General features: G+C 43.5%; 1 protein-coding gene across 1 annotated transcript; it reads left to right on the forward strand.

The window, feature by feature from the left end:
* The first annotated feature begins 7,647 nt into the window (after positions 1-7,647).
* On the forward strand, positions 7,648-8,379 carry NUPR2 (nuclear protein 2, transcriptional regulator). The gene is made up of 2 exons (XM_068969597.1): positions 7,648-7,950; positions 8,280-8,379. The coding sequence occupies exon 1, from the start codon at positions 7,648-7,650 to the stop codon at positions 7,942-7,944; it is 297 nt and encodes a 98-aa protein (XP_068825698.1). The 3' UTR covers positions 7,945-7,950; positions 8,280-8,379.
* Positions 8,380-13,796: the final 5,417 nt, after the last annotated feature.

A 13,796-nucleotide genomic window follows, 5' to 3' on the forward strand; every position in this document is an offset into this window, starting at 1 on the left:
GACCCCCGCCTCAACTGCCCCACTCTCCCACTAAAAGAGATTTGGGTGTCTTTAAAACAAATTCTCCTGGGTTGGGACACATAGTTTTTCACGGCAGAAGCCCTTTGCCTGGTGATGTAATAAAGCTCTCCTTATCTATTTCACCCAAAACTGAGATTCTCTTTGGCACTGGTATACAGGGAAGTTGAACTTTCGGTAACAATGGTCAGTTCAGTCAGTCAGTTCAGTCGCTCAGTCATGTCCGACGCTTTGTGACCCCATGATTCACAGCACACCAGGCCTCCCTGTCCATCACCATCTCCTGGAGTTCACTCACACTCACGTCCATCAAGTCAGTGATGCCATCCAGCCATCTCATCCTGGGTCGTCCCCTTCTCCTCCTGCCCCCAATCCCTCCCAGCATGAGTCTTTTCCAATGAGCCAACTCTTGGCATGAGGTGGCCAAAGTACTGGAGTTTCAGCTTTAGCATCATTCCTTCCAAAGAAATCGCAGCATTGATCTCCTTCAGAATGGACTGGTTGGATCTCTTTGCAGTCCAAGGGACTCTCAAGAGTCTTCTCCAACACCACAGTTCAAACGCATCAATTCTTTGGCGCTCAGCCTTCTTCACAGTCCAACTCTCACATCCATACATGACCACAGGAAAAACCATAGCCTTGACTGGGCGGACCTTAGTTGGCAAAGTAATGTCTCTGCTTTTGAATATACTATCTAGGTTGGTCATCACTTTTCTTCCAAGGAGTAAGCGTCTTTTAATTTCATGGCTGCAGTCACCATCTGCAGTGATTTTGGAGCCCAAAAAAATAAAGTTTGACACTATTTCTACTGTTTCCCCATCTATTTCCCATCAAGTGATGGGACCAGAAGCCATGATCTTTGTTTTCTGAATGTTGAGCTTTAAGACAACTTTTTCACTCTCCTCTTTCACTTTCATCAAGAGGCTTTTTAGCTCCTCTTCACTTTCTGCCATAAGGGTGGTGTCATCTGCATATCTGAGGTTATTGATATTTCTCCCGGCAATCTTGATTCCAGCTTGTGTTTCTTCCAGTCCAGCGTTTCTCATGATGTACTCTGCATATAAGTTAAATAAGCAGGGTGACAATATACAGCCTTGACGTACTCCTTTTCCTATTTAGAACCAGTCTGTTGTTCCACGTCCAGTTCTAACTGCTGCTTCCTGACCTGCATACAGATTCCTCAAGAGGCAGGTTAGGTGGTCTGGTATTCCCATCTCTTGAAGAATTTTCCACGGTTTATTGTGATCCACACAGTCAAAGGCTTTGGCATAGTCAATCAAGCAGAAATAGATGTTTTTCTGGAACTCTCTCGCTTTTTCCATGATCCAGTGGATGTTGGCAATTTGGTCTCTGGTTCCTCTGCCTTTTCTAAAACCAGCTTGAACATCAGGGAGTTCACGGTTCACGTATTGGTGAAGTCTGGCTTGGAGAATTTTGAGCATTACTTTCCTAGCATGTGATATGAGTGCAATCGTGCAGTAGTTTGAGCATTCTTTTGCATTGCCTTTCTTTGGGATTGGAATGAAAACTGACCTTTTCCAGTCCTGTGGCCACTGCTGAGTTTTCCAACTTGCTGGCATATTGAGAACTCCTTATTGCCAAATTCAGACTTAAATTGAAGAAAGTAGGGAAAACCACTAGACCATTCAGGTATGACCTAAATCAAATCCCTATGATTATACAGTGGAAGTGAGAAATAGATTTAAGGGTCTAGATCTGATAGATAGAGTGCCTGATGAACTATGGAATGAGGTTCGTGACATTGTACAGGAGACAGGGATCAAGACCATCCCCATGGAAAAGAAATGCAAAAAAGCAAAATGGCTGTCTGGGGAGGCCTTACAAATAGCTGTGAAAAGAAGAGAGGCGAAAAGCAAAGATATAAGCATCTGAATGCAGAATTCCAAAGAATAGCAAGAAGAGATAAGAAAGCCTTCTTCAGCGATCAATGCATAGAAATAGAGGCAAACAACAGAATGGGAAAGACTAGAGATCTCTTCAAGAAAACTAGAGATACCAAGGGAACATGTCATGCAAAGATGGGCTCAATAAAGGACAGAAATGGTCTGGACCTAACAGAAGCAGAAGATAGCAAGAAGAGGTAGCAAGAATACATGGAAGAACTGTACAAAAAAGATCTTCACGACTCAGATAATCATGATGATGTGATCACTAATCTAGAGCCAGACATATTGGAATGTGAAGTCAAGTGGGCCTTAGAAAGCATCACTACGAACAAAGCTAGTGGAGGAGATGGAATTCCAGTTGAGCTGTTTCAAATCCTGAAAGATGATGCTGTGAAAGTGCTGCACTCAATATGCCAGCAAGTTTAGTAACAATGGTAGTTGCTGGAAATTAGCCCTCCAGAGTGTGTCAAGAACCTACCATCTAGGTCTTCCCTGGTGGTCTAGTGGTCAAGAATGCAGGGGACAAGGGTTGCATCTCTGGTCCAGGAAGATCCCACGTGCCTTGTGGCAACAACTAAGCCCATGTGCCACAACTACTTAAGTCTGGATGCCTAGAGTTCATGTTCTACAAGAGAAGCCACTGAAATGAGAAGCCCATGCAATGCAATGAAGAGCAGCCCCTGCTTGCAGCAACTAGAGAAAGCCTGAGTGTGGCAATGAAGACCCAGTACAGCCAAAATATAAATTAAAGAAACAAAAAACAAACTTACCATCTAGAGTGTCAAGAAAAGTCATTCATGCAGAAGAATCTCAATGGAGGCATCCTGAGACAAAGCCATCCAAGGTGGGGAGAATTTGGGGGGTGCTGGGTGGTGTTGGCCCCTGTCATGGCAGGACTGGGGCTCTGGAGGAGCTACATGAGTTGGAACCATGGTGCTGGAGGAGCCATCTGCACCGCAAGAGCTGGGCACTAAGGAATCCATGCACACTGCAGGAGCCTGCTACAAGAGTACACTAGAATTGTTATCACCAAAATGGGAGTTTCCTTGGTTCTTATCCCAACCCACTCCAGTACCCTTGCCTGGAAAATCCCATGGATGGAGAAGCTGGTAGGCTACAGTCCATGGGGTCGCAAAGAGTCGGACATGACTGAGCAACTTCACTCACTGATCCCCCAAAGGAAAGAATTCAATCAAGAGACAGAGAGTCGTTGTAAATAGCAAAAGTTGTATTAAGCAAAGCAGAAGTACACTCCAAACAGAGAGAGAAAATGAAGGAAAGCAGGCTGCCTGGAAACAAGAAGCCACCTGCAACAGGGTCGGATTGGTTTCTCAGCGTGGTGGCAAGTCCCTCTCTCTGTCCTGTGTTATTTGACTAAGCTGATTGGCAGCTTTAGGTTGTGTAACTTTCCTCCTAGTGCACAGGCACTTACCCACAAGCACCCAAGTGGAACCCACCATGGGGAGGAGTGGGTGGGGCAAAATTGAAATGCTAATTTACTACAAATACAATATAATGAACCCCGGGTTACTTTGAGTCATCTTTTAGGTCTTGGTGCACCTGTGCTGGCAGGTTTTATCTTGTTTGGTCCTGATAAGGCTGAAAACTTATTGGTCCTTGATCACAAAAAGGGAAGATCTTGAGGTGTGTTTTGATCACCAGTGTGGGGTGGGGGTAGGGAAGGCAGAGAGAAAGATGACCCTGTTCAGGATGCGGCAGGCACCAGCTCATGTCTGACTAACTACCTAACAAAAGGAGAAGGGAAACCCCTTCCTCCTGCAGTTACTCTCCAGAGCATTCAGTTGACAAAAATTAACATTGTGCCAGCTGGTAAAGAAAAAAATACTCAAGTGGTCCACCTCAATTTTTGCACAGCAAGCAATAAAGGGTGAATTTGGAGTCAAGAGGCAATTAATTGGGACCTGGCACAGACTGCATCTAGAAATCAACACAGCAAGGAAGGTTCTGAAAGAAGAAAAGTATATTCAAGTCTGTTGCCCATTTTTAACCAGTGTTGTGTTTTGGTTCTTGTTGTTTTTCATATATGCTAGATATTAACCCCTTATCAGATATATGATCTGCAAATATTTTGTTCCATTCTGTAAGTTGCTTTTTCACAACTCCTGATAGTATTCTTTTTTTTAAAGTCTGTATTTGTTTTTAATTGTTTGCATCAGGCCTTAGCTGCAGTGTGCAGGATCAAGTTCCCTGACCAGGGATTGTACCTTGGCCCCTTGCATTGGGAGTGCAGAGTCTTAACCACTGGACCACCAGAGACATACTGCCCGTGTATTTACATTTAACAGGGATTTTTATGTCTTCATATGACTACAAGGTACTGTCTAGGATCCTTTCATGTCAACCTGAAGGAATCCTTGTGGCATTTCTGGTAGGACAGGTCTAGTGGTAATGTGTGGGAGAGCGGTATGGGTGGGGGTTTGGACAAAGGTTGTCAAAAGATATAAACTTCCAGCTATAAGACAAACAAGTTCCAGGGATGTAACATACAATACGATTAATATAATTAACACTGCTGTGTATTATATACAAAAGAGAACAAATCCTAAGAGTTCCCACCACAAGGACAAAAAATGCTTTTCTATGTCTTTAATTTTGTGTCTGTATGAGATGATACAGATATTTACTAAACTTACTTGGGGTCATCATTTCATGATAGTGTGAAAGTGTTAGTCACTCAGTGGTGTCGACTCTTTGCAGCCCCATGGACTGTAGCCCAGCAGGTTCCTCTGTCCATGGGATTCTCCAGGCAAGAATACTGGAGTGAGTTGCCATTTTGTAAGTCAAATGATTATGTTGTAAACCTTATATAGCGCTCTACACCAACTATATATCAATAAAACTGGAAGAAAAAATGTATATTAAGGTATATTCATGAGGGAAATAATTCTAGTTAATAAATGTAGAAGAAATTATTGAATTTTAAAAATTACCATCTCACAGCACCTAATGAAATAATAACAAATGAACACAACAGCAAACAAAAAAAGAACCACATGGTTGAAACTATTAGATTGAAACTCTTAATGTTGAACTATACAATTGCAGGGATAGGCTGTCACCACCTGAGCCCACTGGTCACTAAAATTGGGGCAGTCACTAAAATTGTGGGTCTCCCAGTGTGATGCCAAAACACATCACCTCCTAGGAAAGTGAATCTGTGCATAAACCCACCTCTAGAATCCACCTCAACTGACAAGATATGGGAAAGAGAGGAACAAGTTAAATGACATCTCAAGGAAGCAGATAAATCCACAAAGTGGGGCATTTATTTACAGGACAGCTGACCCAGTTTTTGCAACAAGTCATGTCAGGGCAAAAGGAAAAGGGCAGGGGCCCGCCCTATATAAGAAGTGACTTAAACACAATAACAAGCAAATTTTATCTGTAGATTTTTAAATGTATTCCAAGTTGTATGTTTCCTATTGTCGTTTAGACATCGAAATTATGTAAGAAATAGGTTGAGTGTTTTAGAGCTGTATATTGAGATGCATGCTTCCTAGGTGGCTCAGTGGTAAAGAATCCACCTGCCAAGCAGGAGACATGGGTTGGATCCCTGGGTCGAGAAGATTCCCTAGGGAAGAAAATGGTAGCCCACTTCAGTATTCTTGCCTGGGAAATCCCATGGAAAGAGCAGCCTGGCAGGCTACAGTCCATGTGGTTGCAAGAGTCTGACACCACTTAGTGACTAAACCATTGGATGCACAGGAGTAAAATAACTTAAGATCTGTAGCAGAGCAAAACAGAAAGGGATAAAGCAAACCAGACAGGATCTTGATAACTGTGCAAAAGCCCCCCTGTGAGGGGCTATGAGAGTTCTTTGTTCTATTTTCATTTTTGAGAATGTCTGAATATTTTCATTAAAAATTCTAAAGAGATTTTTTTTTAAGAGATAATGTGTGGGAGAGTGGTATAGGAATAAACATTAGTTTGTCTCTTTCCCAGTAGCAGGTGTAAGACACGAGGGTGGAAGAGAAAATCCCCTGGGTGTTTTATTAAAAATACTCTCCTGAGACTTGCTCATTTAAGGAACTACCAAAATTGCCCTCAGAGCTCGGTATGTAGGCCACGCCCCACCAGGGACACGACTTTAGAGAGCAGGGGAAAAAAACTCAAATTGGCAACTTGGTCACTGACAGAAACTCAGCAAGATCAAATATCTGAGGCCTTTTTTTTTTTTTTTCTTTTTAAGTAGAGAATTATTTTCCATCTATTAAAAAGAAAAGTCCCCAGGGGGGATGGCTGCAATATTTGTGGGAAGAGAATTATCTGCACTAGTTAAACCAAACGCAACAAAAGCATTCTTGGCAATAATACCCTGAGAGCAGCGTTTAGGGAGACAGTAATTAGGCAATTAGACCTGGGAGTCGCCGCAGAGCCTCGGGTGCCGCTGGATGTTAATGACTCCTGCTCCGCGGTGCGTCCGCCCCCGGCGAGGAAGTAAGCCTGGCGTTTTCTCAGCGCCGAACACCCGGCCTGATTCCTCTAGCCTCTGTTGCTCTGCGCGAACATCCTTTCCCCCATGCCCGCGGGGCTGGACGTAGCTGGGGCTGGCGGGTGGGATGCAGGGCGCGCGCGGCTGCTCCCCGACTCGGCCCTCACTCCCGAGCTGCCAGAGCATCAGGCTATCACACCAGCGTCCCCTGACCACAGTACTTGGGCACCCGCGGATAATCTGAAATTGCCGCGCGTTTCCTGGCCTTCCACCAGGCAAGGTAACTTTCCCTTAATTGCTCGCTTAATACTTATTTCCTACTGCTTATCAAACACATGGACTATGGAAAGGAAAAAGAACTAATGTATGTCCCTAGCAGCAGGAATACTTTTAGCATTCTGATGCATTTCCTTTTAATCTAGATGTGTTTTAAAAATATATTACTGGGGGACTTCCCTGCTGGTCCAGTCGCTAAGACTTAGCGCTCTCAATGCAAGGGAACGGTTCATCCCTGGTCAGGCGATTAGATCCCACATGCCAGCGACAGATTCCACATGCCGGCCACGAAGGTAGAACAGCCGTGTGCTGCAACTAAGACCCGGTGCAGACAAACGAATGGATCAATTTTAAAAAATACATTTCTGGGATACCAGAGGTATTATTTCAGAACCCTATTTTTCATTTTGCATCATTACTGCGCAAAACTTCCCTTTTACCTCAGTTGGTAAAGAATATGCTTGCAATGCAGGAGACCTGGGTTCGATTCCTGGGTTGGGAAGATCCCCTGGAGAAGGAAATGGCAACCCACTCCAGTATCCTTGCCTGGAAAATCCCATGGACAGAGAAGCCTGCCAGGCTACAGTCCATGGAGTCGCAAGAGTCCGACACGGTTTAGCGATCAAACCACCATTACTGAGCACTTAACTCATGTCATCAAATAACTTGACAAAATGCTCATTGTTGATCACCCCAACGAATGCACAGCCCCTTCACTATTGATAATTGGCTAATTTCCCACTTTTGACCGACTTAAACGAGTCTTCGATTGGGTTTGCCAAATGCCCCTCTCCCACTGAGGGTTTACAGAACTGGATGGAGAAAAAGGCCATGGTTCCCCGGACTGCGTGCAGCGCAGAGGCCTCACGCCGGGGAGTATCCCAGCTCTGTGACGTCAGCCCTAGGCCACACCCCCTCCAGCGAAGCCAATCGAAGCGCGGGGCGTGGCCCTTCAGAAACGCGCGCGCCCGCCCAAGCGGGCGACCCGGCGCGATGGACTTGGCTGTTCCCACTGTCCAGCCTCGAGCCCAGCCACCGCCACCCGACGTGTGTCCGCCGCTGGGCTCCGAGGAGGAGTACTATGACTGCCCGGATTATTACTACTTGCGCGACTTCCCAGCCTGCGGGGCCGGTCGCATTAAGGGCCGGACGCGGCGTGAGCGAGAACTGCGCACCAACTGGCTGGTGCCCGGCGGCCACGAGCGCAAGATCGCGCAAAAGCTCCTGAACAGCCAGCGCAAGCGTCGCCAGCGCCAGCTGCAGCCCCGGCCGCGCACCCGTCTCACCTGAGCGCCGGTGCGTGCGGGCAGCCAGCGGCCCGGGCCCCGCGGAGCCGTGCGATCGCCCGAGCGGCGCTCCGATCCGTCCCCTGCGACTCGACTCGGCACAGTCGCCCCCTTCTGAGGCTGCCCTGTAGCCAAGTGGGCCCCCTAAACTCCCAGCTTCTCTCCCGGCTGCGGTTAGAATAGTGTAAAATTATATTTTGGAAATTTGTAGTTGGGTAGACGGGGCTAGGAAACGCAGAAAACATCTTCCTAAAAATACAAGGAAGGGATTTAATGGCAGTGTTTATGCACGGACTAAAGAGAATAATTGAATTTTGTTTTTTGTCTGGTTTTCTACAGGATACCCATACCCAAAGGACCTGATATAAGTATTTTCTGACTCCAGCTGTAATTGTGGTCCTAAGGGGAGCAGTCCATGTTGGTCAGCAGAACTTCTTTTCATCATCGCTTAAGTTTACTGCTTCAGTGTCTTTTCCTTACTGATTGTTAAGTAACATCCAAGTGGGTATGCCTGCTTAGGGTTTAGGGTTTTTCATTAAAAGAGAGCAGCAAGAGTGGCATTTTAAGTCTTCTGGTGTTTTTTTTGGTTAAGTTGTTATGGTAATTTGTTTCAAGCCCACAAATATTTGAGTTCTTAAGTGTAAAGAAGTGACAGATGAATACAGGCAGAACAAAGATAGGAATTTGTATAATAAGACTTTAACTCAAATGTCACCTAGGACTGTGTACCCTTAATATTTGTTTGTCAGAATAGAAGTATTTTAAATTTAAATGGTGTATGCTAGGTTCTCGGCACTACTGGCCCACAACAATCCTTTGAAGTGAATGCTATCTCCATTTTACAGGGGATTCTGAGGCATAGAATTCAAGTAACTTTCCAGAGGCCATACAAGTTAGAAGACATAACAGATACTCAAAAACATTCACTCTTCCCACCACCACCATTTTCATCAACTGTAGACATCCTTTTGTGGCTCAGAACCACCCACAAATTCCAAGTCCAAGAATTAAAGATTATGCAGAGTATGGGAGGGTCCCTTTCCTGTCTCTTCAGCCTGCATCCTGTCAGGCCTTTGCACCCAGTGGTGAGTCCCTGTTGACGAAAGAAGGGTGGTGTTCTGGAATGAGCAACCTGAATTTTAATCCTAGCAATGGCTTTTCATTGACCTGGCATTCAGCAGACTTTGAGTGGTAACCACTTTCAACTTCTGCCAAGCTTCAGGTTTCACATTTGTAAAATGGGAATAATACTGGGTTACCCTGCCAAACGGAGAAGGCAATGGCAGCCCACTCCAGTACTCTTGCCTGGAAATTCCCATGGATGGAGGAGCCTGGTGGGCTGCAGTCTGTGGGGTCGAGAAGAGTCGGACATGACTGAGCAACTTCCTTTTCACTTTTCACTTTCATGCATTGGAGAAGGAAATGGCAACCCACTCCAGTGTTCTTGCCGGGAGAATCCCAGGGACGGGGGAGCCTGGTGGGCTGCTGTCTATGGGGTCACACCGAGTCGGACACGACTGAAGTGACTTAGCAGCAGTAGCAGTACCCTGCCAAACTGATTATTGATAAAGTATATAAAACATCTAACACACTTAAGGGCTTGGCACATAATCGGTGCTCAATAAATGGGAATTATTTTTAAGTTTACAGAACATGATCCCTCTTTTTCCTCTCTTGTCAGGAAGCCTTAAGTTCTTTCACTCATTAATTCTTTTCAAATGTCTCCAACATTCAGGCAGTGTGGTAGGAGTCCTGGCTTTGGAGTAAAATGCCTGTATGGACTTGGGCAAGTTGCTTAAACTCTATACATCTGTATCCTTACCTATAAGTTAGGAATGATACAGTACTTACTTCAAGAGTTCTTGGGAAGCATAAATGAAATAATGCATATAAAGCTCTCGGCCTGATACATAACAGGCAAGTAGTTACTAATATTTATGTTCCCATCACCACTGTCTTACATAGCCTTCAGGATTTGTTTCCTTACCCTTAGTCCCCCTCTGCTACACCTCAGACATGGCAAGATTAATCTTCCCGAAGATCATTTTAATCATATCAAAACCCTCAGTGACTGCTGTTACCTTGTAGGTTAAAAAGCTTAGAAGCCTTATATTGTGCTGGAAATCATCTATTGGATTTTCTTAAATTTGTTTCTCACAGCTTCCAAAAACACACTGGTTCTTGACACAGGTCTCTGTCCTCTAAACTCACCATATTTAATTCTTCCTCTTCATTTAAATCTGTGCTATCCTACTCAGGGTGCCCTTAATCAATTTTAATTGTTCTACAACTAGTGTCAGCTATACTTAAAAGTGCCACTTTCTCCCTGAAGCCATCATTCACACTGAATATCCATTCCCTTAAAATCCTTTAGAACTTCATATAAACAACACAACAACTTGTTTTATAGTATTTTGTACTTTTAGATCATCAGTTAAACTCATTCATTCTTTTTTGTCTGGTATGTGCAAGGCACTATAATCATATACATAGGTCTTAGTTATCCAAACACAAAACTACATTTACAGTGTATGGACTTCCCAGGTGGCGCAGTGGTAAAGAATCCACCTCCCAATGCAGGAGACACGAGTTCGATTCCTGGGTCAGGAAGATCCCCTGGAGTGAGAAATGGTAACCCACTCCAGTATTCTTGTCTGGGAAATCCCATGGACAGAGGAGCCTGGCGGGCCACAGTCCATGGGGTCGCAAAGAGTAGGACACAGCTGAGCAACTGAGTACACAGTGTATGGACCTTAGTGTCTTAAACATCTCAGTTCCTTGCAATTTCTGCTGTAAAGTACAGCATACCCAGATAGACATCAGCTATGTTAAAGCAACCCGTAAAGTGTTCTAGATTTTGCCCATTTCAGATAGTAGAGCTTTTAAAATTCAAATATGGTCACTGTAGAAATTATGTGTATTGGTTACATATAGCTGTGTAACAAATTACTATCTTAGCTTCTGTGGGTCAAGAATTTGGAAGCGGCTTCGTTGGGTAGTTCTAGCTCAGGGTCTCTCATAAGGTTGGAGAATTTAATTTGGCTCCACCTTTTGAAGGGAATGTCAAGGAATTTGAGGACATGTTTTAAACCACCAGGGTAGGTTTATTCATTGTGTGTTCACTGTAGACAAATCAGAAAATAGAGACAGGCCAAAAAAAAAAAAAAAGGAAGGCAGCAGAGACAGCAGTATCCAATGGATAACATCACTACTAGGCTGTATATAATTCCAGTTTTTAAAATATATATGAACTTTCTCAAAATACATACTGTATATACTATTTTATAATCTGCTCTTTCACTTAATATTTTGTGAAGACAATTCTCATGTCATATTCTTCTATGACATTTTAAATGGATGCCTAACATTTCATCATATGTAGGTACTAGAACTTATTTAACTAATTCAAAATACATTGCAAGACACTTAGGGTATTTCAGGTTTTCCCTATTTTGTTAAGTCAGCATCCTTATGGCTAATTTCTTTCACATTCACAACTTTTGAAAATTCCTAGATATGAAATTTATGGAACAAAGTCTGCAAAGTTTTAAAGCTCCTGCTATTTATCTTAGCCTTCAGGGTATTCTTCCCTTTACCCTTTGTCTCCCTCTGCAATCGTTAACTGCAATCATCAAGAGTCCATTCAGCCAAATGTCTGTATCAAATATCTGTAATGCCTGCAAGAGTTCTTTGTTCAAATTTTGATTACTGTTTAACTGAATTTGTGCCACTGCCTCAAGACAACCATGTTGTCAGCTAAATATATTTTATACACACACAATATGGTCTTTTCTCTCCGTTTCACACAAATAATAGCACTCAATTCTGCCATTTGCTTTTTTTCTCTTGACAGTTTATCTTGGAAATCATTTCTTATCAATATACAGAAAAACTTTTTTTTTGTAGCTTTATATAACTCTGTTTTTCCAGTAGTCACGTATAGATGTGAGAGTTGGACTATAAGGAAAGCTGAGTGCCGAACTGAATTGATGCTTTTGAACTGTAGTGTTGGAGAAGACTCTTGAGAGTCCCTTGGATTGCAAGGAGATCCAACCAGTCCATCCTAAAGGAGATCAGTCCTGAATGTTCATTGGAAGGACTGATGCTGAAGCTGAAACTCCAATGTTTTGGCTACCAGATGCGAAGAGCTGACTCATTTAAAAAGACCCTGATGCTGGGAAAGATTGAAGGCAGGAGGAGAAGGGGACAACAGAGGATGAGATGGTTGGATGGCATCACCGACTCAATGGACACGAGTTTGAGTAAACTCCGTGAGCTGGTGATGGACAAGGAGGCGAGGCCTGCAGTACATGGGGCCACAGAGTCGGACAGGACTGAGCAATTGAACTGAACTGCTATTGTGTGAGTGTGCCATAATTTTTTTAATCTGTATTCTACTAACAGAGATTTAGACTGTTTTTAATCTTTTACTATCACAAAATAACCTTGTAGAAACATCTAATTTTCTCTCCTCAATTTAGGAATGAATGATTTAGCGAGGTAAAATTAAAACTGTCTCTGTTTTGGTCTGCATGCCTGTCTATCCAAAGCTCTCCTCAGTCTAAGTGCTTCTGGTCCCAGAATGTCCTTTATAAATAAAGTTCCTAAAGCAATTATCCTTCAATTAAAAATAAGTATATAAATAAGGTTCCTTTCTCCCATCTCTTTTTATGAATTATCCAAAGGCAAATACAAGGGCTTACCATTTACAGTTTTCATTTCTTTTAAGAAATTCTGTGAAAATAATACTTTGTTTTTCACAATTTTTTTTTTTTTTTTGCATTATTTATCCCTCAGTTCCACAAACATTCTGCTGTTGCCAGAAAGGCTGTTTTAAACTCTGCCACCTCTGGTGAAAGGGGGAAATTTCTGACTGACATCCAAGAAGAAATGGAGGTTCTACCTCTGCTTTCTCTCCTCCATAAAACCCATCCTATCCCAAGGGCTTTTCCACAAAGCCCGCCATGAAATGCCATTAGTTTACTTGTTCCCTACTGCAGAGGCACTAAAATATATGGTTAAAAGAATTTTCCACCAAGTATCACTGAAGCACAGATCCTTGGGGCCTTTGCAATTGCTGTTCTCACTGTCAGGAAAGCTCTTACCCTTGGGCCTCCCCACTTCCTTAAGGACTACGTTCAAATACTGCCCCTTCAAAAAACACTCCTGCCCTCTCTGACCCCTAACTCTCTATACCTCGCTTATCTTGCTTTTGCTTCCTATTACCACCATCTAATTAATGTAGGTGTTTGTGTCTCGCCTCTATGAATTTAAACTCCATGAAGGTAGTCTTGTTTCCTGCTCTGTTTCCAGAACCTAGATAGCACTTGGGAGATCATTCAGGACACCTTATTTCATTATCAGTGAACGAATATCATTCCACTTACGGGCACAAGTTCTATAATACATATGAAGGGATTCGGAAATGTGTGAAATAGATAAAAGGCATTACTACTGTCTGAATTTAACTTTTGTTTACTGGATGAACAGGCAAAACACAAGTAGAACCAACTCGGCTCTGTCGAAAAATTGTCCGTTTTCCTAATTTCAGTTCTTATTATGTGCCCACACTGTGCCTCAAAAAATATTTACTCAAATGAGGAACCTAATGGTGAGAAAGGTTAAGTAACTGACCCAAGGTCCACGGACAACCACGCCAGAGGTCTGACTCCCTCTCTCAAGGTTGGAGCTGACCTACCACATTAATAAGCAAACGTTTGAAGATAAAAGCCACGGTCCTTGTGCCCTAGGAAACGGCTGTGAGTCGCGCTAAGCTCGGACAAAGTTTCAAAACCCACGGCCACCTCCGGTTTTCTAAACAGTCCTGGCGCCGAGCGTCTGACGTCAACTGCTTGC

This window comes from Capricornis sumatraensis, chromosome 3, assembly GCF_032405125.1.
Source record: "Capricornis sumatraensis isolate serow.1 chromosome 3, serow.2, whole genome shotgun sequence".
Classification (NCBI taxonomy): Eukaryota; Metazoa; Chordata; class Mammalia; order Artiodactyla; family Bovidae; genus Capricornis; species Capricornis sumatraensis.

Excerpts from the sequence above, each read along its gene's own strand:
- NUPR2 (XM_068969597.1), top strand. The coding sequence starts at position 7,648 with ATGGACTTGGCTGTTCCCACTGTCCAGCCTCGAGCCCAGCCACCGCCA.